At 37.0% G+C, this 25664-nt stretch overlaps 1 protein-coding gene across 4 annotated transcripts in view; it reads right to left on the bottom strand.

Moving 5' to 3' along the window:
* The window catches only part of LOC129375430 (protein FAM184A-like), a 171616-nt gene extending 147769 nt beyond the window's left edge, over positions 1-23847 (bottom strand). For 2 of the 4 annotated variants that reach the window (XM_055054505.1, XM_055054504.1), the window contains exon 1: positions 23155-23847. In XM_055054505.1, coding sequence (XP_054910480.1) covers positions 23155-23310 — 156 coding nt within the window. In that variant the 5' untranslated portion in view covers positions 23311-23847. The remainder of the gene's footprint in view (positions 1-23154) is intronic. The other 2 variants (XM_055054506.1, XM_055054507.1) reach the window with 1 other exon arrangement.
* Between the last annotated feature and the right edge of the window lie 1817 nt (positions 23848-25664).

Raw genomic sequence — 25664 nt, 5'->3', positions numbered from 1 at the left:
ATTTGTTGCCATATCAATCACAGACTATAAAATGATATCAGTTAAAGGTGAAGCAGAAGACTAGTAGAAGTAAGAAATGCTGTCACCTACACATAGGAGTCAGCAGTATCTAATATTTTAGACCATTTTTGCAGAAAATTTGAATTGAACTCACAATGATGCATTAGTGCAAAACAAAAAATGCAGGGATATCTTGATTTTATGTAAATTTCTGAACTGTAAATAACCTGGAGTTGTTAGCCAGTTTTTGTTCGTCTTTTGGACTTCAAACACATTACAACCAAAAACTTAGATGCATTTTATTGGGATTTTATGCGATGGACCAACAGTAAAGCTTGATATATGCTTGACAGATCAGCAAAATACAATCAGCAACCACAGCCCAGATTTTACGCACTGCGCAACTATGAACTTTTCTAACTCCATGGACAGTTTCATGTAGAAAAACATAGCTGGCAAGCAAGAACTGCTCCTAATAAAAGTTTGTGAATGAATAATGACTGAATGAATGTTTCCAAGGAAACAAAAACAACATGGGAAATGGGTAGACGGGTGACTAAGGCTGCAGTTTGGAGCCCATTTGTTAGACTAACAAAAATACGAACATTTGTGATTCGGTCCATAAAAATTACTGCAATCAACAAATTGTGTACAATTTGTGAAAAGAAATAACTATTACTCTTGAAAATTATGAGCCAATAAAAAAGAACTTTGGAAAAACTGTTTCTACTAGAAACTGTGTTTTTTACTCTTAACATGTTGTGTAGTTTTGTACGCGCCCTACACTGCCCCCTGGAGTCTAGGAGAATATTGGAGAGCAGAAACTCAAATCCATGTGGCATAAGCTAAGCTTAAACAGTAACTGCATTTCAAAATATTTTCTGAGAAATCTGAAAGGTACGGCACACATTTATACCTCTAAAGAAATTCCATGCAGTGTATTGGAAACTCAAAACGTCATTGTTTCAAAAACTGGAACATCAATACCTCCTAAAAAATGATTGGTGGAGATTAAGAAGGAATATTTACTTTTTCCATGCTGCAGTTTTGGCTTCTGTCACAATCATTACATGTTTCAAAGAATGACCAAGGAGAAGCAAGAGCAGCTGAAAGATAAAAAGCCACAGTAGCAGTTTCTCGTCTGGAGACAGCTGCAGAGTTGACTTGAGGCGTTTTTCAGGTTTTTCTTGCCATTAGAAGTCGGCCAGTGTCTGTTCCCTCCAGCTACGCGAGGGGAGACGTGAAAAATTCAAACCTGTGACTTCGTCCTCAGACTGCAGGAGCTGAGGCTTCCACAGGTGGATGTTGACTCTGGGAATATATTTAGAAACGAGTGGGAAGGTGGTAATTGCACGCTGCTCAGACAGGTGATGAAGGAGGTGCAGGTTAAAACATAAGAAGAGAGAGAGAAAAAACTTTTTACACACTTTTTTCCTTTTCCCCCCACAGCGTACAAACAAAACCCGCCTGATTGGCAAGGCTTTTCGCAGGCAGTTGCCACAGAAACGGGGCCGAGTCACTGCCATCACGGAGGGCTGGAAAAGGTGCGGAGAGGAACAGGTGAGCGAACGACGAAAGGAAATGTCACCGGCGGATAAGTGGGTGACAATGTTTGCGATTCAAAGTGTGTAATTTTCCCTAAGCGGCTGACGCACATCCTGAAAGCAGTGATTGAGTTAAGGCTGACAGTCAGGTGTAATCTAACAGAACGCGCTGCAGACAGGAGATAATTGAACTACCCTGAGTGATTATGACCAATTAAGGTTGACGCTAATTAAAGTAATTCTTCAGCAAGTCTCTGTGGATGGGGAAGCTATCGCCAAGAAATTATGATAAAAGTAAACAACTCATTAATAAATTCAAATTTGGTCAGGCTTTGTTGTTGGTGCCTTCCCAACCACCAAGAAATGATTCAATAAGCAGAGGAGAGAAAATGAATTTAACGAAATATTTCTGGATCAATATTGAGGTAATGTTTGCGGTGCATACGGAAGGTCAACATGCCGCCCACATCGAGACTGGAAATGGAGATAAAGTGATAAAACCCTGCAGATTAAAACAGCATTTGAGCTTTGCTTTGTGGCTGTGGTGAGTCATGAGTAGGTTTGGGTTGAGACACAAACTTGAAAATGTTACTTTTTAATAATACATGTTCTGAACAGGAGACAAACATGGAAGTTTTACTTCATCTTTTGGTGGAATACCTTCAAAGCAATTAATTTTTAATGAGTTGCTTTTGCATTAATCACTGGAACATTGACCAGCATATTTGATGTCCAGCTATGATTTTGATGATGGCATTGGAGAAAATTTAATGTTTGTTACTGGTTTCTCAGTTGACGACAATATGATGGTTTTAAGACATTTCTGTGTTTTTATGATGTAAAGTACTTTGTACTGCCTTGTTGCTGAAATACACTTGATTGAACATTGAATTATTTTTTTCAAATGGTAAAATGCCAATGTCAGTTTTACGTTAAAGACAGGGGGCTTGGAGTCCTTGAAAATTCTTGAATTTCAGTTTGGTGTTTTCAAAATCCACACTGCAGTTTTGTAATAGAGTCTTTTCTATACATCTAATAAAAATAGACATTTTCTTCTTCATTTAAACAAAACTTTTCTTGCTTTAGGTCAGTCAGGATCACCACAATTATTTCTATTTGCTAAATGCCATAAAACTTTAACATTTTCAGTATATACCATTAAGGTAATAAAACTTCCAACTCAAATTAAATCCTTAAACACAATGAATATTAACTTAATGACTTACTAATCTGTTATAAAAATAAAAGTTTTATATTTTATATGTTAAACAAAGACAATAGTAATAAATAGAATCATATTATAGTGAATTTTAGTTTATTTGTACCGTTTGTCTGTATTGTGGTCTGAAAAAGTCTGAAAACTTACCTTGAAAATGGTTAAAAATGCTTGAATTTTACTGAGGGAAAAGTGGATTCGCCCTGAACAAAGCTAGTAGTAAATCACAGATTAATGTGGCTGCATCTTTCAGTGAGAGACACTTTATGGCCCAAGATCATCATTTATTAAGTGGAGTAAAATCAGCAGGTTTGCTTAAGCGAATGACAGAATGTGAACTGAATCATGTGTATGAGATCCAGGTTAAAAAAAACACAGAACACAGCAGCACTGTTTACAAAACAAACGAGCTGCACAATAATTGAATTTTAATCTGGATTACAAATTTGGCTTCCCACAAATGAATGAATCTGATCCAAAGTTAAAAATGCATGCGCCGCCAAAATGACTCGCAGCAAAAGCAAATCAAGCGCTCCCCCAGTCACTTTTAGCTGCAGCATTCAAAAACACGAGCGCCTGCAAAGTTTTCCAACTTGAGCTATTCCAAATTTTGTCAGTTAGCAGCCAAAACACTCACTGTATATTAGTGGGATCAAAATCATTGTGAAATGGATCGATATGAACAGCAGAGGTTTATTTCCATCTTGTTGGCGAGTCATAAGCTACGATTCATAGTCGAAAACTAAAATGAATAAAAATCAGCATCAATTTGCTTGCTGTTGATGTTTCTTTTAGGGTCAACGTTAAGTTTATTATTAAATCTTTTTTAAATTACAAATGGGTGGGTGTGTGTGTTGTAGTCCTCAGAAAGAAAATCGAACAAAAATGGGACTCAGAAGTCATAAAATTTGAAAAAAACTCACATTCATTAGATTAATGAAATGATACAGCTTTGTAAACTGTGTGCACAAAGTTCAGCTGTGATTTTAAAAAACTGTCGAGGTTGCATGTCCTTCTGAAGGTTCTGCAGTCATAAAATCCCACCCAGCAAACCAACATCATAAATTAAATATACCTTAATCTGAACATCGACTGGAAAAAAATCCACCACAATCCGCTCCATTAACCAGCCAAGAACTGAACGAGAGATTTCTTCCCTCAAACCAAATAAAAAGCAAACTATTCTAAATGATTTTTGTTTTTTTCTTCATCTTTCACAACAGCTGTGGCCTAAATAAGTAATGCACCAACAGTGATTTACACCACATCACGTTGCTTTCCACCAATCTGCGTAATATTTCAGCTGCGTGGAACAAATAACTGAAGCAAGATTCTAAATCAGCACTTTATCAATAGAAAGCATGCGTGAAAACTAAACCGTTTCACACGTAGAGTCAGGTATGTGATGGATGACAAGTTTTCCTCTCGCTGGCTGCTGCTGCTGAGAATCAGGTCAGATGAGTCACTGGCAGCGCGGAACCAGAGCCACAATCTCTCGCTCTCTAATCCACCGTCAGCCTGAGGTGATAATGTGATCTCATTCAGTTTGCTTTTCTGATGCTTCCCCGCATCTATGTACAGTTCCTACACTTGTTTCCTTCTGACGTATTGGTTTTAGCCAAGAAGAACAAGAACAGTAAGACTGTTAGTACACACCCAGGAGTTTAAGACGTTTATTTAAAAAAATGTTTAAATGTACTTTTTCAGCCTGTATTTCTTTAGTAATAATAAGACAAAGTTTGGAAAAAAGAGACCAACGTATTTTTCTCACTATCTGAAGTAAAATCAGAATAATCTTCTGCTTAAGGTCAGTTAGAATCACTAATCTGATTAATTGTTCCAGCCCTGATATGGCATGTTGTCTCGTCTCCATCTTGTTTTTCAGTGTTTTGTTGTTTTGGGTGTGTGTGTGTGTCCAGGTGGTGGCCGCCTTGTTCAGCCGACCATGCCTCTCCAGCTGTCTCCCTCACTGTATGGGCTAACCCTGACTGACATGGACCCGGCCCAGAGGCTAAGCACACAGCGCGGCGGGTTCAAACGCGCCCGGCGACAGATGCACAGTGGTTGGTTGTGGCACTGACAGCTTGATCTAATCTGACCCCAGCATTGGATGCCTGGTTCGAGGTGTGTGTGGGCTGTGCGCTACACAGCTGCTGAATGATGAGGTGCACTCCATCACCTGCCTCCTAGTCAGCCTCCTGTGAAATACAGGATGAATGTCCTCTGAGGAGAAACACAGCTGGAGTTATTCCTGTCTTTGTGAGGACAGATGCATTTATTTCTGTTTTAAACTTATACAACCAGCTCGTAACCTTTAAGCAGTGTTCTCATTTTAAAATCGGTGTGCTGCAAAGATTCCCACGGTGAGACAAGCAGCCTCTGATTATCTCACCTCAGTCCCACGCTAATCCTTCTCCTTCTGTGGCCTCTTTACATTTGTCAATGTCTGCAAGGAGTGCAGAGTCAGCAGAATGACTGTGAGGCTCCCGCAACTACAAGTCTGTTGTTCACACACACATGTACAAACGCACACAAACATACACACAACTGTTTAAACATGGAAGAAAAACCCCAGGATCTCCCATGAGTCAGATCTGATGCATCTAATCATTATGGATTGTTGATTTGATTTGGTTGATTGGTTAGTTAGTTGGGTTGTTTGGTTGGTTGCGTTGATTGGTTAGCTTATTTGGAGTGTGTAGGTTGTTCAGTTTGGTTGTTTGGGTGGATGGTCTCAGTTTGATGAAGAGAACTCTGGTGGAAGATTGAACTATAGTGCAGGGCATTCTGGGTAAAAACAACCAAAACAAATGTGAGTAGCGCTGCAGGGAGAGATGAAAAAAAGAGAAAAAGAGAAATCCTACAACAAAAAAGTGGCGCTACTCCAATTTTGCTTACATTTTACGTCAAAGGAAGTTGATCTGTTTTCTTCAGAGGTTTTTGGTGCAATGCCATCACTGGTGAGGAGAGGACCAAACCAACCAAACTTTTCCAAAGGGTTTGGTTGGTTTGATGCAGTGCAGTGAGAACTACAGCTGCTGAAAATGTAACAAATGCTGCGTTTTTGGTTCCAAATCAAATTGATTCTATTGGACTATAAGGAGTGAAAACTGCCTTAGACACAAAGGTAGAAGATTTTTTCATCTAGAAGACCAGCTAGTTATTTTCTGTCAGGTGCTTTCTGTCAGGTGTTTGAGAAGTAGCCTTTATTCCATTAGCCAAAAAATGAACCAGAAAGCAGTGCTGTAAATGGAGAAAAAGCCAAAATGAGCAGGTTTCTCGTATGCTGTGTTGCCTGAGTTACAGCAACATCAGGTCAACCACCGAAGCATAAAACCCGTTTGAGATGCGACTGGATTCCCTTGATCTACACCAAGAATCACGGCTACAAAACTGGAGGTCACTCTGCACAAACCTGGCGTTTAATGTTTACCTTGAATGCATTTCTTTGATGTCTGCTTCAGGAATCAGTGCTGAACGCGTGCCGCATCAGAAGTGATGTATGAATGGGACGGTTATTATGGAACGGGTGTTAAGAATAGCACAGTGCCAGGCTCCTGTGGGAGCGGCTTGGCTCGTTCTATCTCACTATTCTCATCTTTCTCTTACAGTCTCTGTTTTGCTCACACAGTCGCAGCATGCAGAATTCCATTAGCACCGGCATCAGTCTGTAACACTTGTAGCCTGCAGCTTCTCACCATCTTCTGCCATATTTCTGCGTGCGTGGGTGTGTGCACAACCTGTGATCTCATCATTTGTGAAATTTTAAATGCAAAAGGACTGAAGGTACTGTAAAAGATGCAATGTTCAGGTGTTCTGTGCACATCTGTTTAATGGGGTGGTAAAAAAGACAAGGTCAATATGTCATAGCTTTCCTACGAAGCTGTCAAGACAGGAAAAAAGAAATCAACAAGCAGAAGAATCCCATTTGCACCAGCCAGTCGAACATTCTGCTGAAGTGGTAATGAGCTGTGAATCCACAAATGACTGCCTGAATGTTGCATTCACAGAAAAGCCAGCAGCCTCAACACACAAGACACTTCCCACAATGTTCAGATTGGCGGTCAGGATGATTTTTTCCCTTCCTACTACATTATTTTTACAAGGTTTCAGACACAAGCCCACATCATGAAACATCAATCATACAAAAGCAAAAGCAGTCAGTGAGCCAAAGAATACATGAAACGGAGCCCTCCATTTTTTTGCAACTGCACTAGATTAAAAAAAACAATAGCAATACATGCAGGAAGACTTGAACACAAAAGGAGTAATTCACACCAGTTTTCTGTGTCCTCTCCTCAGCCACAAACAAAGCAGCTGAAGTGAAGTAGGGCTGAAACAATTAGTCAGATTAATTGTGATGTATTACAATTAATCTGATGTATTGACTATTGAAATAATTGTCAACTAATTAGGCAATCGATTAATCGTTAACTAGAGCATACAGACTCAAACAGGACATTTGCTGAAGGAACAACATACACAATAAGTAACGTGTTTTGGTTTGAGATAAAAAGAAAAACTTTGTAAATATTTTCTACTCATGTAAGAAGAATTTTTTAGCTGTTTGTTCATCCATTAATACAAACGTTCAGGTGTGCACTAAAGAAATAGGTAATGAAATGTTTATTTGTATTTAAAAAGTGATTGAAATATTTGTTATTTGTATTGCTTATTTTATTTTTAACATTGTATAAAGAAGGCTGAAGTGGTCAAATTAAAAATCTGCAGAATGTGTCAATTACTGAAAATAATTGATTACTAAAATTTATCTTTTCTTTTTACTATTTTTATTAGCAAAGATTTCCCAGTTCTGAAATTGTGTAACACCTGGCAGGAGGAATCATGTCAGAATAACACAGCTAAATTAAAGGCATTTTCAAAAATGCCTTTAATTTAGCAATACCCATTTCACAGACACTGAAATGAATTTTTCCTTCTGACTGGGGAACATTTCTGTTAAATAACGGCAAAAAGAATCTATAGTGCCCTGAAGCTAGGGATGAACTGGGTTTGCTTTTGGATTTGTCTTTATTGATCACTAATAACTTTCAACTGTATGAAAGTGTTTGCAGTCTATTTTTGACTGTGAGAAATGAAACACAAACACAAAAGTACTTGAGTTACACGATCTAAAATAATACTTTGCCTGCTAGCCTCCAGAATGTAAGAAAAATGTAAGAGAGATTCAGATGTTTATTAAAGCAGGAGTGAGAAAAACTGATCATAGCATCTCAGGTCTTTAAGATTTCCCTTTCTGTAACAGTTCATCTCTTAGAGATCTTAAAAGTAACCTATTACGCGTCCCTGAACAGGTTAGGATCAGTCTGTGGTCTATGCAAAATATGTTCATTACAAATCTCTTGATTTTCAGATCAAGAGATTTTAGTCTCATCAGTTCTGCCTATGCTGAGCTCCTTTCTGCTGTTTTAGAGCCTCTTGTCACTTTAAATCCAAATAAGCTACTGCTCAAAACACAGCCATGCATCTTTGAAAAGCAGAAGTGGAGCCTCCTGCACAACCAACAAGAATGGAACAAGTGATTTTTGGATGGTAAGTCAACAACAAAACACTTGTCTTTCCAGCAGCCATTGTACAACACATGCAGCAGTAAAACCAGCTGACCAAACATGGTCAACTTGGGTTGCTAGGTAACAGGGCTGGGCTCAGCTGGGGTTTCTAGGTAACGGCACAATGTGACGATTTTGAAATGGCTCGTTTTTCAGATACCAAAAAACATAAACTTATTAAAATGGCTGTGTGCTTTTTGTTTTTGTTTTAAGCGCTTCAACCTTTTTTAGAAACAGTTTAAGTCCAGCAGGCCCTCCATGTAAATGATTGGTTAAGTCTTGCCTTGGTCTTTTTATTTCCATATTTGTGATGTTGTGTTTTTTCTTCTGTCGAAACTTTTTGTCCTGGCTGCACGGTTGGTAGCACTACTGCCTTGCAGCAAGAAGGTCTTGGGTAATTGTGTAATAAAATAAAAGTGATGCATGAGTTTTGAAATCGGAATTGGGTGCTTTTATCGCTTCAAATGAATAAGAGGCATTTCCTTCCACCATCTTCAGTCACCTCAGTGAAGCACTGAATGACTGTAAATTAAAGGTTTTATGCTGCGACTGTCTTTGTGCAGATTAAATGGCGCTCTTTAGGCGCCGTCAGCAGCTGCTTCATTTAGGAAGTGAAGCATAATGTTGAAATGTTTTTAAACTCAGAGACCAGCGAAAAAGAAGAAATTCATTCTTTGATTCAGCTTTTATTATGTCTGACGCTCCAGGCAAGAGAGGCAGACATCAGCCAAAGGATTAAACTTGAACAAATGGCTCCCTGGTTATAAATCCTGCACCGTTTCTTGTTTTCAGCTTTTATTTTTGATTGTGATCATAAGACGGGCATGAATAAGCACAACTCTTGCCTAAAGCAGCTTAATTACAGATTCTAAGGTGTTGGTTTTACATGAATAACCACATGCTGTATTTTCTATGAAACTTTAGCGTTATGCCTGCAGTCTGCAATGCAAAAACAATTCATTAAGGAACCATTTAACTCACTGACACACAAAGAGAAAAACCGCAAGAACCTGCTGAAAAATGGGCCTTATTGATCAGTCACAGCTCAACATTTACAACACAAAAGCTGCAAATCTGTAGAACACAAGTAAAAATTCCAATCTACTCAATGATCCCACATTTTTCTGATTTACTAAGTAAAAATTTGAGATTCTACAAGTGTAGGTAATGCATTTCATTCACTAATTGCACAGCATTCTCAAATTACTTTTCATTAAATCTGTTTGTGCTGTCACTTTGCATTGTTGGAGAGTTCCTCCTGAGGCAGCAGGGATCAGTTTGATCTGATCTTAATGGGAAGGCAGACTGGAGGCCGGGTGGGTGATGTCACGGTGAGGCCTGCTGCTGTTCGGATGCCCTTTAGCTGGAGGAAAGGACAGACTGACAAACAGGAGGAGGAGGAGTGGACGTGAGGGGAGCCAAGTAAACATGTCTGCCAGCTTCAATAAGAGTGAAAAAGGGTCTAATTTTCAGAAAAATGTACCAAAAAAAAAAAAAAAAAAGAAAAAACTAAGGAGTAATCAGGTGGAGGATAAATGTTAGTCTCACGCAATTAATCGAATAATAAACTAGTATGAGATGATAATTTCAATGCTGACGATTATTTTGCTTGCAAGGCCATTTTGCTTGTCATCTGGGTTGGATGTGGTTTGTATTTCAAATTTAATTATTGCTTTATGTTTTATTTTGGAAATCTAAAATATCTACATGCATTAGATGTTCTTTTAAAAAATAAAAAGTTTATTGGTCTTTAAGAGAGCAAAGTTGTATTTTTTGCCACATTCACACATATATTATTTGAAAATTGGCTAAAAACTGTTTTATTATTTATGGCATTAATTACTGGGACAATTTATTCAATTATTCAAACATTTTTATGGAGAGAGACCTAAATAAACACAATAACAGAATTTTATGTAAACATACATTATACATCTGCTGAAAGTACAAAATAGAGGCACAAAAAAAATATTTTCCATTTTTAACTTCAAATGCATGATTTTTTGATGAGAAATTATTTTCTTAAAATAATCTGCTACATCTTGCTAAAAAGTCACTTGTAAATTTGTACATTTGAAACAAGACAACACCAAGATATCGTATCAGGAACTAGATCATAAATACTTGGTAACATTGTGTTTTTGCAGTGTAGTAGTGAATCAACGACACTATATTAGACCTTCAAAAAAAATCTGATACTAAAAGTGTTTATTATTAAAACTCATATTTTTGCAAAAACATTAAGATTTCTTATAAATAAAAAAATCAAATCAACTTCCATAACCTAAGTGTAAAACTACTGTTTAAAGTTATTGAAACAGTAAATTGATTGACATGTACTAACAATCACTTTGCAAATAAAGATAAGTGGTTTGATTATGAGCCAATGACATCATGAATCTAAAGATGACAAGGCCTTGCTTAGTGAAACTGGAATATTATTCCCTACCTCGGTTGTTGCAGCACTGCAAGGTTTAATGTTGCCTGGTTGGTTTGTTTTGAAATGCAGAGACACAATCTTATCTGAATCTCACTGACTTCAGGAAATAAATCATGGTATCGACGTGAAGCAAGAGAGAGGCAGATTTGATCTGGCTGGAGCTAATTTCAGAGCTGTAACAGAGAAAGGAACATTTAGGTTTGTGAAGGTAGACTGGCCTCCCAGGCACTCCATAGATTTGATTAAAGATGTTGCATATAGGTGAATATGAATTCATATCTCTCCTGGAGTCATCTCATTTCTATGATGCACTTGTTAAGCAGAGAGTTAACACAAGCTTGGTGAGCCTGCACCGTCAGAAAAGTAGAATCCAGTAAGTAAAAATGGCTCCCTGGTGGCCAAATACTTGCCTGCCAAGAAAGAGTAGAAAGTCGAAGTAGCTTCAAGCCTTAAGGAAAATTCAGGCTGTTGCTCAGAGCTGACAAAGACTGCTAAATAGTTCACTGCCTGGTTTGTGGAGCAGGAAGAAGGTTTAGAGTTTCTGTTAACACTGAAATTTGCTTCATTCCCCCCCCCCAATTTCTAAATATTTTTAGCTTGTTGATCATTTTTATTGCTTGTTATGGGTGATAAAATCAATAAAGAGACCTTCAGGAACAGGTGGAGGCTGAAAAGAGAAGTTTGGAGAGAAAAGAAATGGGTGTCAACATTTGTCATGAATGACAGATTGCATGGTTTTCAGGCACCCTGAAGTTCCCATCTGCAACTGATTAAATCTATTTGTAGCCTTGTTATTGTGATTTATGTGTCATGTGAAGAAGAAAAGAACAAAACGTGACAAATCAGATACATAAGCTGAAGCTGGACTTACAGAACCAGTAAGAACACAAAGAAAGCCACCTTAGTATTAGTATATTTTCACATCTAATTAAATAAACAGTTTGTTTTGAGGTTTGTAGGAATAGCTGTTCAGTATGCTGATGAAAATTGAACAATCAACTTAAACAGTGAAGCTCTGCACTGTTTAAATGTGGAGCTTCAGTAGTAAGTAATATATCAGAGCCAGCATTTCGAAAAACACTGAAAAAAGTTGCAGAAAGAAATCAATTCTTTAGAGAATAACAATTATTAGTCCTGGGAATTCAGAATCAATTCAACAATATTCAAAACTCAGTTTTAGTCTGCTTAATTGTTTTGTAAAAGAAATATATTTTTGAATAAGTCTTTGATTTTTTTTTATTTAAGACAAAGCCAGGCAGCTAAACTAACCTAGATATGATCATTTAAGTTACAGAATCTATTGCAAAAATGTATTTTAGTTTAAATATAAAGTTATAAAATTTAACACAATATGAAACCTTATAAAATTGTCTTCAATAAAAGTGCATTTTGTTTACTCAACACATAATTTAAACATAATCCCAGAACCATTCAAACACAAACATTGTTTCTAAATCAAAAACTGTCAACCTAAAACTCAGTAGTTAGTTCACACTTTCTAATTTGAATAATTAATATATTTTAAAAGCGACTTTGTAATCAATTTTAATCATTGTTTTGTTTATCTATTTTGAATATTTCAAATGTTTTCTAGTGCCAGTGATAAATCTTGGCTGAATATTAGTGTTTTGGTCTCTGAGAGAGCGTACACATTATGCCTTTACTATTATTACTCTACTAGTTGAAATGGTCTCAAAATGACATCATTACTGTTCAGTATGAAAGTGACAGGCCAAGGGACAAACCCCCATAAGTCAGTAACATCACCTGAGAGTCTTAACCGATCACAGATCAGTGAGGTTGTCATGACGCTTTCTACGCCATTCCAGACTTAAAGTTGAGAATGTTGTGCTCTTTGTAACTGTGCCATATCTCTTGACTTTGAACAAGTCTGACAAAAAACTTGAGACAGATTCCTTCTTCTCAGCTGGACGACCATGAACACAGAGAGGCAATTTATAACAAAGGAACCGGAGAGCAAGACATTCAGGGAACAAAGAGGATGAAACTTCTTCGTTTTTCTTCCTACTGGAGGAAAAAAGATGAAACCAGCTTCCTGATGCTGTAGACCTGACCCTTCCCTAATAACCAGCAGAGTTGTTCTGACTTTTAGTTGAGAGGAGAGACGCATAATACCCAACAGAAATCGCAGTTTCTGACTCTGGTCATAAATATTGGGCCCATTCCAGAAATGTACTTTAAACCAACATAACCATTGCATAAAAACCAGTTTTAACTTCACTGTGCCAAACTCTAAGCAATCTTATGATATGCTTGTGCCTAATTATGACTTTTTTGTTGAAAACATTTTTTTTTTTTGCATGGTCATTTAAATGCAATCAAAATGCAACTGTCTGCATGTGATTGTGTTGTGATTCACTTCACTTCAAAATCCAGATTTACTGCATCTGGCTTCTTCTGGTGCAGAATTATGATGAATGTCTCATGTCAACTTTTGATAAAATGTGACATAACTGTTCTGACTGCTTTGGAAACTTTTCAACATGTCCAATGTCAGTAGCACAAGTGGTTAAACATCTGATTATTTTTCGGGAGTGAAAAGATCAGAAATGGGCCATTCAGACTGCTGTGAAAAAAAAATCAGATGCAATGGCAAAAATTCAGATCTGGGTTGCATTTGTGTACGCAGCCTCACTGTTGATTTGAGACTAATGAGGAAGGCCTTATTCAATACTGACACTGGAAATCTGTCCAATATCCGCCAAAATATGAGATCGTATAATTATCTCTAACCAGAAGACTATTTTATTTCATCTAACGGTGATAACTTGGGTCAGATACTTTGGTTGAACCAAAACAACAAACATGTCAAATAACACTGATAACACGGTCAACAGCCAAAAAAACAGTCTGGGGCTTTTCAACTGTTTTAGGGTGATTTTGAGGTGCAAAAATAGCAAAAATAGCAATGTTTTTGCTCAGTCAGGGAAACTTTCTGAACTATGGATGTAACATGAGCATCAAAATGCATGACTTGTTCTCACATATGGATCAGCTTTCTGAGAATCTGGGATCAATAAGTGATGAGCAGCAATCCCATCAGGACAGACAAGAGACAATGTTGTAATGTTCAAATTACATGGGCTTAACATTATCAGTGTTTATATTCAATTTACAGAAAACTAAGTTTAAACCAACATTCAATGAACACACTCTGTTAGAAAACATTCTTCTTTCCTAAAACCGTTTTTTGGACGAGAAATATTAAAGGAAATGAACTGATAACGTCACAAAAATGCCATCAATTTAGTCAGAAGATTGAAAAAATACAGACAACTTTCAAAAAATATTTTTTGAAAGTTATTGGTGATTTCTAAAATGCAGAAAAATGCAATAAAGGCAGCAAGGGAACGTATCAGAATGGCAGTTAAATAAAATCTACAGTAGAGACTATTGGAGTGAAAACTGTGGATTAAACAGGAAAGGTCATGCCAATTTAATTTTACTTTGGGACCAATAAGATATTTTTGACTTCAAACTAATGCTCACACAGTTCTCCAATGCTCCAGACTTTAATAGCTTAGGAAGGAAAAAAATACAGCTTTTCGATTAGGACTCAGAATTTCACAGCAATGTTTTGTGTTATTATTGTGTTAATGCTAAAAATTATTATAACCATTTTTATGTACATCAATCAAACACAAATACTGCTCTTAAAACGTTCCCATTTGAAACAGGCTTCTTCAGAAGAGTGATTTACATCACTAAGCTGCATAAAGTAACTGCATGTAATTATATTTTTGTATTTACTGATATTTATTGATGTTCTTGTGGAACAAATAGGAGAAAATAGTACAAATATAATTTACTATTATTGATTTTCTTTATCATTAATTGAAATCATAAATGATAAATGCACACCCCTGTTTTCAGTCATCTTCTTCTGTTTTTGTGCATTTTATTCAGCTTGATTAAGTAAACGGATTTCTGAAACAGACACCATCCAATCATCAGCGAGGCGGGCTTCGTGTCCGTTTCTCCTCATGTCAGACACGAACAATAGAAATCACAGAGACGCCGTCGACCGACACGGAGACAGGTGGAAGATGCTGACAGCCTCTTAGGAGGATCTGTCTGACTAATCAGGTACGCATTACAGCCAGCTGTGCATCGGAGCAGCGCTGCGTCCTGCCTGTAGCACCAACATGAAATACTGCAGCATCAGCCAATTAAACAGGCCAGAAAAAGGAGGAAGCAATATGGTTTACGGCTGAACAAAGGCAGAGGAAACCTTGAAGGTCAATGTTAACAGTGACTCATCAAAGCCACACTTCCACTGTGTGTGGATTGTGTTTTTATATCTGTGGACAAAGCTCCAGGCCGGTCCCAGTCTTCCTGCATGTGTGTGTTGGGGTGTATCTAAATGAAACCCGACAATGAATTGTGACAATAAATGATGAAGCTTCCTGCACAGGTTAATAAGCTGTTCGTCTCACAGCGGTAGCAGTAGGCCACCACACACACACACACACACACACACACGCAACACACTCTCGAGCCTTCATTTTCAGAAAACTACTTTTAGAAATTAAAAAGCTGAATGAGTTGGAGAGTATTTTGAGGAGCAATCTGTTACATCCCTAGACTCTGGGAACTATTGCAACAACTGAAGGAAACATTAACTTGGCTGTGGTATAAAATGGTACCTGCTTTGGAAACGAATGGTTAAAGGGAGCCAGTGCAAAAATGGATGAATGGACTGACGAATAAATGAAAACAACTGTTAAACAAATGGAAGAAAAAAATCAACTTATTCGTTTCTCCACACCTGAAAATGGTTGTGCAGAAACATAATCACTGCAATCACTCTGGAGAACAATTGATTGCTGTAATCAATGTAACAACCATTAATTCAAGCAAAATATATTCAACAGTTGTTGAAGAAGTACTTGAGAAAATGCTTGAACAGTTTTAGTTTGTTTGATTGTCTGAAAAAAGTACAGCTGGTATTGTTGTAATGCATCTTTCTTGGCTTCTGGAAAACGCACCCATACATTTATACATCTTCATTTTTATAACTATCTTTAATCACCTTTTGTTTGTTTTTGTCTCCACCTTTTCATCTACTGTATATCATTCTCTGCGTTTCCTCCAGTTTTGGCTTTTCATAAGCAATCTGAACGTAGAGAAGGAAATAAGTCACGATGTGATCCGGTAGTATTAAATAGACTGATCAAATTAATGACATTAACTGTGAACACATACAATTACTACATGCTGTGATCTTAGGGAGGTCTTGTTGCCGCACCCCTTGGATAGGGGGGAACAAACAAAAACATTTAATTATTTAATAAAATAAATATTTTATATGCATAATCAGAAGATGCTCAATCAATAAATACATTTTTCTTCATGTTTCAAGTTCTGTTCACAAAACCCCAGGTTCAGCAAACAAAACTCTTAACAAGCAAAGAAGATTTTAACAAGTTCTTCTAACCCTGAATGACCTGGTTTCTGTTATCGGACATCTCCAATGTAAAACTGGACAGAAATCCCTATGTCACGTTTTGAGGATCCTTTTTCAGAAGCTTGAAATCAAATTTAGGAAAAAGCAGAGTTTCACAGAGGATGTTCACAAACTGGAACAAGTTATGTGGAAGCATCCAGGAATCCTGAGTGAATCATGCACCTCGTATTTCTGAAATAAATGTCAGATTCAAGGACACAGCTGTTACCTTTAGACACTTAGCATAACAACAACAGAGACTTATAAACACTTCTGTGCTACAAAACGTTTCATTTATTGGAGTGTAGTAGCATAAAAATAAAAACAAATCTTTTATATGTCCATCTGAAGACACAGCAGGTTTCTTACCATGAAACAGAAGTTGACATTTATTGTATCATTAAACGTGGCAATAAGTTAAAATGGTGATTTATTGCAATAAATTCCAATTAATGTTTAAAACAAAACAGTCTATATTGTTAGGATTGTCAGTTTTAGTATTGTTGGTTCCAGGAGAGCATCAAATCAATATTAATAAACTTCAAAATATAATTCAATGCAGTTAAACTATGGAGTTAAGCCATCCAAATTACACTTGTTTGCTTTATCTGACTAAAGAAGCGCATTACAAATAGAAATGGCTTTCAAAAGGAGTATTTGTGTTTTTGGGGCTAATGACTCTGCAATGAAGCAACATTGCAGAGTAATTATACAATTACCTAAAAAATAAGTAATAAATGGTTGTTATTGTCACTTTTAGCATTATCATAATAGTACAACAGAATATCATGATAAAACTTACCTACCACTACTCATAATGGAAGTGCATCAAAAGCGAAACACAAACTTCAGAGACTAAATATGTTTAATTTCCTCTCCTTTAGATCTGAAACACATTCTCAATTCACCTATTTAAGGAAAATGGGAGTAAAAATCCAAAGTGTGTTGATTTTTTTCTTCATTTAACAGGTCATTTAGCAGCTTTGGCAGCATTTAAAAGGATAATTTGTTGATTATGTTGAAGAAATAGCAGAGAGATTAAAGTCACTGTGTCGGGTATTTGGTTTCAGTGTGAATCTGACCATCTGCTTTCTAATCCTGCCCGCCCCTCGCTGCATGGATCACTGCACTACCACCCCTGAATTATGGCTTCAGCACACACATTTTTCTGCCAACTGAGGACGGTAGATTCGGTGCTTTAGCAGAAAAGCCAAGAACCAGATTCCAATCTCATGCCGTCAACTTAGATTTTATAAATTCGATATCCAGTTACTGTTTTTGTTTTTAGATTTGTGTGAACTTAGCTTTGATGATGTAAGAGAAAACTTAATGGATACTAATGTAAAAAGGAACTACTCCATTACAGACGTGAACTGTGCTTCCTTAAACTATTACATTAAATGAAATTATTTATTCATGTTATTAAACCGTTGAGACCGTTTTCTTCATTCTACAACAGTGATAATGTAAAAAACAAACAAAATTGTGTTTTTAAATGTCTCTCTCAAAAACGCTGTATACACCTCAGTGGTTTGAGAAAGTTACAAAAAAAAACTCAGAATATTTTCTTGGCAAGTTGGCTGGCATTTAGCAAATAGAAATTATTTTGGTGATTCAAATTAACATAAATTTGGTGTAATTTGACTTCCCGCATTGAGAAAATGTTTTGATTATTTCTCAGTTCAGGCTTTTACTCAAACATTAGATTGCACTTTATTACTAAACTGGTCAGTTTTAATACAAAATAGGAGTTCGCACATAAATCAACCTTGAAAACAGCCAACGGAAATTGAAAGATTTCAAGCACCCAAACAGGCCCTGGTAAAAGGTAAAAAATAAAGACAAAACAAACTTTTCCCAAATTAAAGTTGATGCAAACTGGCCTTGATATATAAAAGCTGAAATAATGAACAGTCAACATATCAGTTTTTCATTTATAATGACTGGTTTTTAATTGTATAATATTTGGTTAAAAATCTGTGGTTGGTAATCAAATTTCACATCTAAATATCAATAATAATGTAATCACAAAGTGTTTACATTGATTTAAAGTAAAATGTTGTCATCTGAATGTTTTTGAGGCATCAAAAAAAGAAAGTATTTAAATATGTGTCTCAGTATTGGTCTATTTATGAGGAAAACAATGCTACACACACACACACACACAGAGAAAGGGAGAGAGAGTCAACACAACTGCATTTGACTCTCTGTCTCTTTGAATCCCTTCATCAGGAAAAACATGAGAGCTCAGAGGTCTATTTCTGACTCACTCACTTGAAGACGAAAGTCAGTCAGGCATTGCTGATGAAACACACACACACACACACACACACACACACACACACACACACACACACACACACATTATTTTCTACATCATTGTCTTGATGAAGTGAGCAGACATGTTGCATTGGACTTCCCAAACCTCAGGTCTGACAAGAGCTACATGCAAGAGCTTTGAACTATAATTTATATAAAATGTGTTGCCATGGCAGCAAAGTCTCTGCACTGCCTCCTTAACAATAAATCCAACCTTTTTGAACAGAAATAAAAACTCACAAAATAAAGCTTTCAAAAGGAAGGGAAAAAAACTGAACAGAGGCTGAACAAGAAGGCGATGAGAACGGCTTTGTGCATTAAAGATTACTGCGAGGAGCCTTAAATAACGGCGGTGGCTAACAGGTCCTTCATCACAAATCATGAGGTTCAGAGCCGCTGGAGAGCTGCAATCAATGACCCACTCACTCCCTATGCATGAAACGCCTATAGAGACAATTTGTCAGGAGCACAGAGATGGAAACCGTCTTTCTGCGGATTGTAGGGTTTAAAATTATGAGAAAAAGATGAAAAGATAGGCAGGAAATGGTTTATAGAAATATTAAACGAGAAGGCTGGTCAGACAAAATACAAGATCAAACACAAACAAATAATCGGATTAATCATGATGAATCAATCACTGAAATGATCTTCAACCAGACTGTTAATTTACCAATTAAGTAAGGACCAGATTAATGGTTAACTTGAGCATACAGACTAGCTAAAATAATAGCCAACTGCTGAAAAAAAACAAGACATTCAGATAAAGCTGCCCACTCATTTGTCAGAGAAAATTCTCACAGTGAGAATTTTGATTTATTCTTACTGAGGTTAAATTTGTATGATCAGAAATGTTATTTACTGGCTATTTTCTCCACTTGTTGCATCAATAAACATCAATAAATTCAAAAATATGATTAAATGCAGTTACAGTGTGTAATTCAGTGATATAAATCACATTTTTATGGCATCCTGGAGAAACCCATTTCAGATGAGAAAGTTTTCAGGAATATTTGTGTCTGTGGCGCCATGAATGCCATACTGTGCACTCGCCATCCAACAAAATTATTTGTTACCCATAAATAGTAATAAATAGTTATTTTATCATAATATTTAATGTTATCATGATATTGCAAAATATTGTGATAAAAATCTTCTTTGTTTGCAAGTATGTTCTACCCAGACCTCCTCAAGTGGCCTAGTTTTTAGCTAAAGAAATGCTATTGTTGCATTTTAGGTAATAAAATGTTTATTTTCTCATTTAAAAAAGAAGTAAATTTTTTATTTGTATTTTGTTGCATTTGTAATATTGTTTAAAATAAGCATGAATGGAAAATCTACAGAATTTGACTAATTTTTTGCATATTAATTGATTAATCATTAGAATAAATCTATTGCTAAAGTAGCAGCTCTTTCCCAAACATTTTCAGTCCCTGTGGGTTTGTCCTCAGCAGCTGGAAATCTCTCAGGCTGGGATGTCAGAGGGTTGAGGAGGCAGATCGGTGAGGTTTCAAGGTTGATATTTATTCCTGAACGCCTCTCCCGCTCAGCGGAGATCAGCGGTCAGTGTGAGCAGCAGATGGCCTGAACACTGCAGGCCGATTCCCCAGCTTTGTTGTTGTGGCCTCACTCAGCACGGCACTGGAGAGAGGCGAGGCTCAGACGTGTCGCCAGTGGGAATGTGTGCGGACTGGCTCATGAAAATACCATCTACTGTTGTTCCAGTTCCCAGAAACAACTTTATACAAACTTCATGTGATTTAGTTTTCTCTTGTCGGCCATTTTTAACTACCGATTTTGTTCTGTTGCAAAGGCTTTAAAAGGATGATAATTTTGGCTCCTTTCATTTTGGCTCCTATGGATGCGTTCACACCAGTCCTGTTTGGTCCGCTTTAATCAAACTCTAGAAAGTCTGGTTTGTTTGAGGAGATGTGAATGAGAAATGAAAGTCTGGTTGTGGATGTGATGCTGTGTAGCAGTCAGTCTCGCAGAGACTCTGAAGTGGCCTCTGACTGAAGACAGTTGCTGTATGATAGACTCATGAATGCTATGACATGCTAACAGAGATATTTCACTGTAACGTCAGTCGTTTGCAAGCACTCCTCTATAAATTTCTGCCTGTCTGTACGGTATGGGGAGATCACTCTTGCCCAGTATAATCAATATACGAGATGATTGAACTTCCTCTGTTTTTCTCTGCTTTGCATCCATAAAGCCTCCTTTTCAACTCCTCATAGTTCAGGTATTAATTGAGCTTTCAAGATGCTAATTAGCTCCTCTGGTTCCAAAAACTATACCTTGTTATCACAGTTACTCATAATACCAACTGTGCAAAAGCAAAAAAAAGTGAGAACAAAAATTGCACAGCATTCTTGCATGTTTGGAGTAACCATCTAAACGTGCAACAAGAACAAACCAAAGCTAATGTAACCGAGCTACTCCAATATGCTACATCCTGCAAACCCTGCAAAAAGCACAGATTTTATGTTGAGTCAGCATTGGATACTCTCTGACACATACTTTAGATCACAGAAAAGCCCCCTGACAAACATTTAAGGCTCCATAATGACAGACTGAGGGCCCAAACCTGCCTTAGCACGACTGAATCTTCCAGAGCGATTGCTACACTATGTTAGACGTTTTCATTTTGGTAAGAGTCGGATGAAAGCTGTGATCCTCAGGGCAAAAGATTGTTTCATATCCATTTGAAATACCAGTGAAAGCCCACAAGTGGATCATCCCAGCCATCTGGCTAAAAACAAATCCCTCAGAACGAGCTCAGAAATCTAACACATAAACAATACCCACAGCTTTCCATGCAACGTTGCTCTGGATGTTCTGTTTATTCTGAATTTCAGACAGTCAACTCCAAGACAATAAATGTTTAACTACAAAAGGATAAAAATTAGAAACGTGTGATTTTTTTTCTTTTCAGTCTATCTCTAGGTGAGTCGTAATAAATTAGAATATCAACAAAAATTTGGCTTATTTCAGTAAGTTGGCGCAAAACGTGAAAACATACTCATTAGAAACAGTTATATATATTCCAAGTGTTCGTTTTTACTCATTTTGATGACTATATCTTTCAGCTAAGGAAAACACAAAATTATGTTATTTAGGACGTTTAACTAATAATACAAATTAGAAAATAATATTTCTTTAGTCTCCACAATCATGAAGAAGGCTCCTCAGCCACAAAACATCAATGCTAAAGACTCTTGCTAAGCACAAGCTACAATATCCAAGCTAGTTAATGGAAAGTTATGCAGAAGGAAAACATATCACTGTCAAAAACATAAATATCTGGTTTAATGACTATAGCATCATTGTGTTTGGTGGAAACTCCACAGAGAATTCATCAGAATGTCAAACGGAAAATTAAGCAAGAATGAAAGCAGTGCCATCACTATACTGTATTAAATTATATTGATAGAGAAGATTCAGGTGAACTAAAATGTTGATTTTCATTGCTGTAAGTCTCAATCATAATCTGTAACTCAGAAAAACATTTTAAATGTATCACCTCACACATAATGAATCTAGAGTTACTGGACTAAATTAACTCTGTTATAATGATATTCAAAATTAATGAGCTGAACCTGTAGAAGTGTTTGTCCTCATAGTGCAGCAGCCTCAGCACACCTGAGTCAAATGAGTTCATTAACTCCAGCCTTTTCTCATGGCCCATTCATTGGGTTCAGGTGTGCAGAAGCAGCTACGACAAGGCACACATTTTAAATAGGAGCATTGATTATTTAAAGCTTGTAGAAGTCAAACCAAAATTAGGTCATAATCAGAGTAGGACGACATCAACATACTTTTATTCAAGCTAAAGTAAAAAGTCACCATCTTGGAAATTACTCAATTAAGAGTAAAAAAGTATTTGGTAAAAACTACTGAGTAAATGATAAATTATCAATCATTTGATTTTTAAAAGTTACATCAGACGTACCCAAATATAAAGAAAAGTGAAATTTTGGGAATTTTAAAATGACAATAATTCATGTAAGTAACAAAAAACAACAATCAGGCAAAAGAAAAAAATTTCCAGAATAGTGTCTTTCAATAAAAAACTTCTGAAACTTCAACAAAAACTGCAGGTGTGTGTCTGTGTTAAAACGATGTTTGTTTTTCCATTTAGTGGGTAAAGAATCCAGAAATTTTACTAAAGCATAGTGATACTTCAAAATAAATATACTCAAGTAAAAGTAAAAAGTACAGCATAGGAAAAGTACTTCAACTTTTTTTTTAAGTTACTCAAGTAAATGTAATTGAATACCAACTCTGGTCATAATAAATAATAATCCAGAATATGTTTTAATAAATTAAAACTTTTAAATTAGCGAGGAACATTTAAGTGTTTCCCTTTTAATTTTTTTGGGCAAGTTGGTCTTAAGTTATAAACTTTCAGATTTAATTTTATACAAATTGACTTGCAAAGTTATATTCAATCATAATAGATCCCGAATGTACTAGAACACACCCTAAATCCAGTCGGAAGTCATCATGTTTTTGCATCTATTTGTTTTGTTCAATATTTAAATATTTCCTGTTAAATGTGAGGAAAAAACAATGGAGTCCGGTGGAAGAATTCTGCTTACCTTGGTTAGCTGTGCGATCTTCTTGCTCATCCTCAGGTGCAGGTCCTGGGTATATTCCATGGCGACGCCGGACTGGAAAGAGGTGGTGGATGAAGAAGTAAATTTCCCCTGACCGGTGGGGAGGTAACACTGCTGCCAGCCCGACCCAGTCGCCATCTTCACGATGATGCTTGAGCGCGATAAGGGCAGCGATGGTTAACTGGACGGGGGGCGAGACGGCGCAGAGACGCACAGAGCTGGGACAGCGTGTTTCAGCGAGGCACGGCAAGAGTTAATCAAAAATATCAAGCCTTTCTGACACACAACCCGCTTTCATTTTTGTCCGCTTCCCGTTAATAATGAACTAAAGGGTCAGATTTTACCGATTCAACCCCAGAAAAGACCAGCTACTAGCATCGCATCCGGCCGTTATCAGCGGGTCGTAGTGCGGGCACCTGGCGCTGATGTGGAGCTCCGGTTCTCCGGGCGGCGGGCGGGCGGGCTGCCTCCCTCCCAGTCGGTCACCTTGGTACCGTTTCTCAGCGGCAGCCGTTAGGAGTGATTCCTCCCCGAAGCATTCCGGCTACATGTACCGGACAGAGCGGAGACCGGAGGGGACAATGGGAGAGAGTTGGGAGAGAGCGAAAGACTGGCTCGGCGGTTGGTTGCTGCCCCTCTTGTTGCCATGGATCACCTCAACAGTTTATGCTGCATTCACGAAGGATGGGAGCAGCGCTGCGTTCACGTGCCGTCGGAGAGATGAGCTCACGCGTTGTGTTGCAGCAAACAGTGGCGGTTCAAGACCAAATATTTTTCTTAAATTCGCTTAAAGGAATAAGTTCGCCTTTTTATGTGTTAATAACAAGTCTTAGATTTTGTTGTGGTAGCCTGTTTAATCTGGTATATGCTATAGTTTTTCTTTTTTTTTTTTTGAAGGACTTTACTGTTAACCGAAAGTTTCGGTGTGGTGGCCAACAAACGCTGTGTTCACGTAGCGTTCCAGCAATAAGCTAACACTTTCGATGCAGTAATGTAAAGACAAGCAGTGGCGGTTCTAGATCCAAAATTTCAGATCTTTAGAAGACGCTGAGTGGAACTTCCTTCAAAGTGAAATGGAAACAAAAATAGAGTGGCTTCATTGTTGGATTTGCTTTTTCTCCCTTTGGTAAAAGACCACCAGCTAGCTCTCTTGCTAGAATTCAACTCTGATTTGTTTTGGTTGTATTTACCCAGAATGCCTTGCGTTATAGTCCGCCTTTATTCACCTAGTATGAATTCGAACTGCACTATAGTTCCAATTGGTGAAAAGGGTAAAAATCGACCACTAATTTACATATTTCGAAAAGCCTGAATGTTCAGCTGCTCCATGTTTTTCTTTGGAGGATTGAATCCATAATTTCTTTAGCAGGAGTTGCAATAAAGACAATAACAAGCATTTCAAATCTTTTGCAGTACAGTGATAATTTAAAGATAAAACCACACACCTCCAGAGAGGAATACTAAAAAAAAGGCTCCTACAGATGTTTTATGTAAAATTACAGACTCAACTCTCCAGAGTTCGCAGTTCTTTACATTCCAATATAAATACTGAAGCTCATTATACATTTCTGACACGTTTCTACTGGGTTTCATAAACCAAACCTTGAAAAACACACAGGAAATAAAAGAGAGGATGAAATAGCACACCACATAAAAGAAGGCAAGGAAAGAAGAACATAAACAGCAACAAATGAAAAGATTTTAAGGAAGGAGCGACAGAAGGTAGAAACAAAAGTAAGTAAGACAGGAAGGAAAAGAGGAGAAAAGGATTGAAAGGCAAAAGAAAGCAAAGAAATACAAGAGAGAAACAAGAGAAAGGAAGGACACAAAGAAGGAAACGAAGGAAGAAAGAAAGAATGAATGAATGAATGAATGAATGAATGAATGAATGAATGAATGAATGAATGAATGAATGGCACCAATGAAGAAGAGAACAAGGAAGGAAGGGAGGCACTTTGAGACAGGTGGAAAATGTCATAAAATCTGAAAATAAAAATACTCTTCTTTGTGAATTTTCTTTACTCAAACTTCTCCACACCTGGAAAATACCTGAATTAACTTCCAGACTTTTCCAGACCCAAAAAAAATAAATCAGAGTAAAATCAGAATAAATGGCATCATAAAACACCGTATTAAACACTGAGGTCAAGTTAATCAGCTGGAGTCAATTACATCCACTTCCACCCCATAATAAGCTTCTATTAATCATTTTCCATTCACCCAGAAAACAACAGTTTAACATGAAAGGAAAAAAAACTAAAATAACAGCAAACACAATGTAAAAAATATGACATTTAATTTATTTCTCACTGCTTGTGTTTGTTCTGGTTCACCAAGATTTCTCAATAACGTCCAAAACTTGATGAATTTGTTGCTGGTTTGTTCCGTTTTCGCACCTAAAAATGTGTGAAATCAGCCGAGTTTCACAGGTGGAATAACTGAAGGCATTTTCACTAAAATATAAAAATATAAATCTGTGTTTGTCTGTTTTT

The sequence above is a fragment of the Poeciliopsis prolifica genome, unplaced genomic scaffold (genome assembly GCF_027474105.1).
Source record: "Poeciliopsis prolifica strain line A6 unplaced genomic scaffold, Auburn_PproV2 SCAFFOLD039, whole genome shotgun sequence".
Lineage (NCBI taxonomy): Eukaryota > Metazoa > Chordata > Actinopteri > Cyprinodontiformes > Poeciliidae > Poeciliopsis > Poeciliopsis prolifica.
Note: the sequence above shows the minus strand (reverse complement) of the source record. Positions and strands in the feature narration are given on the sequence as shown.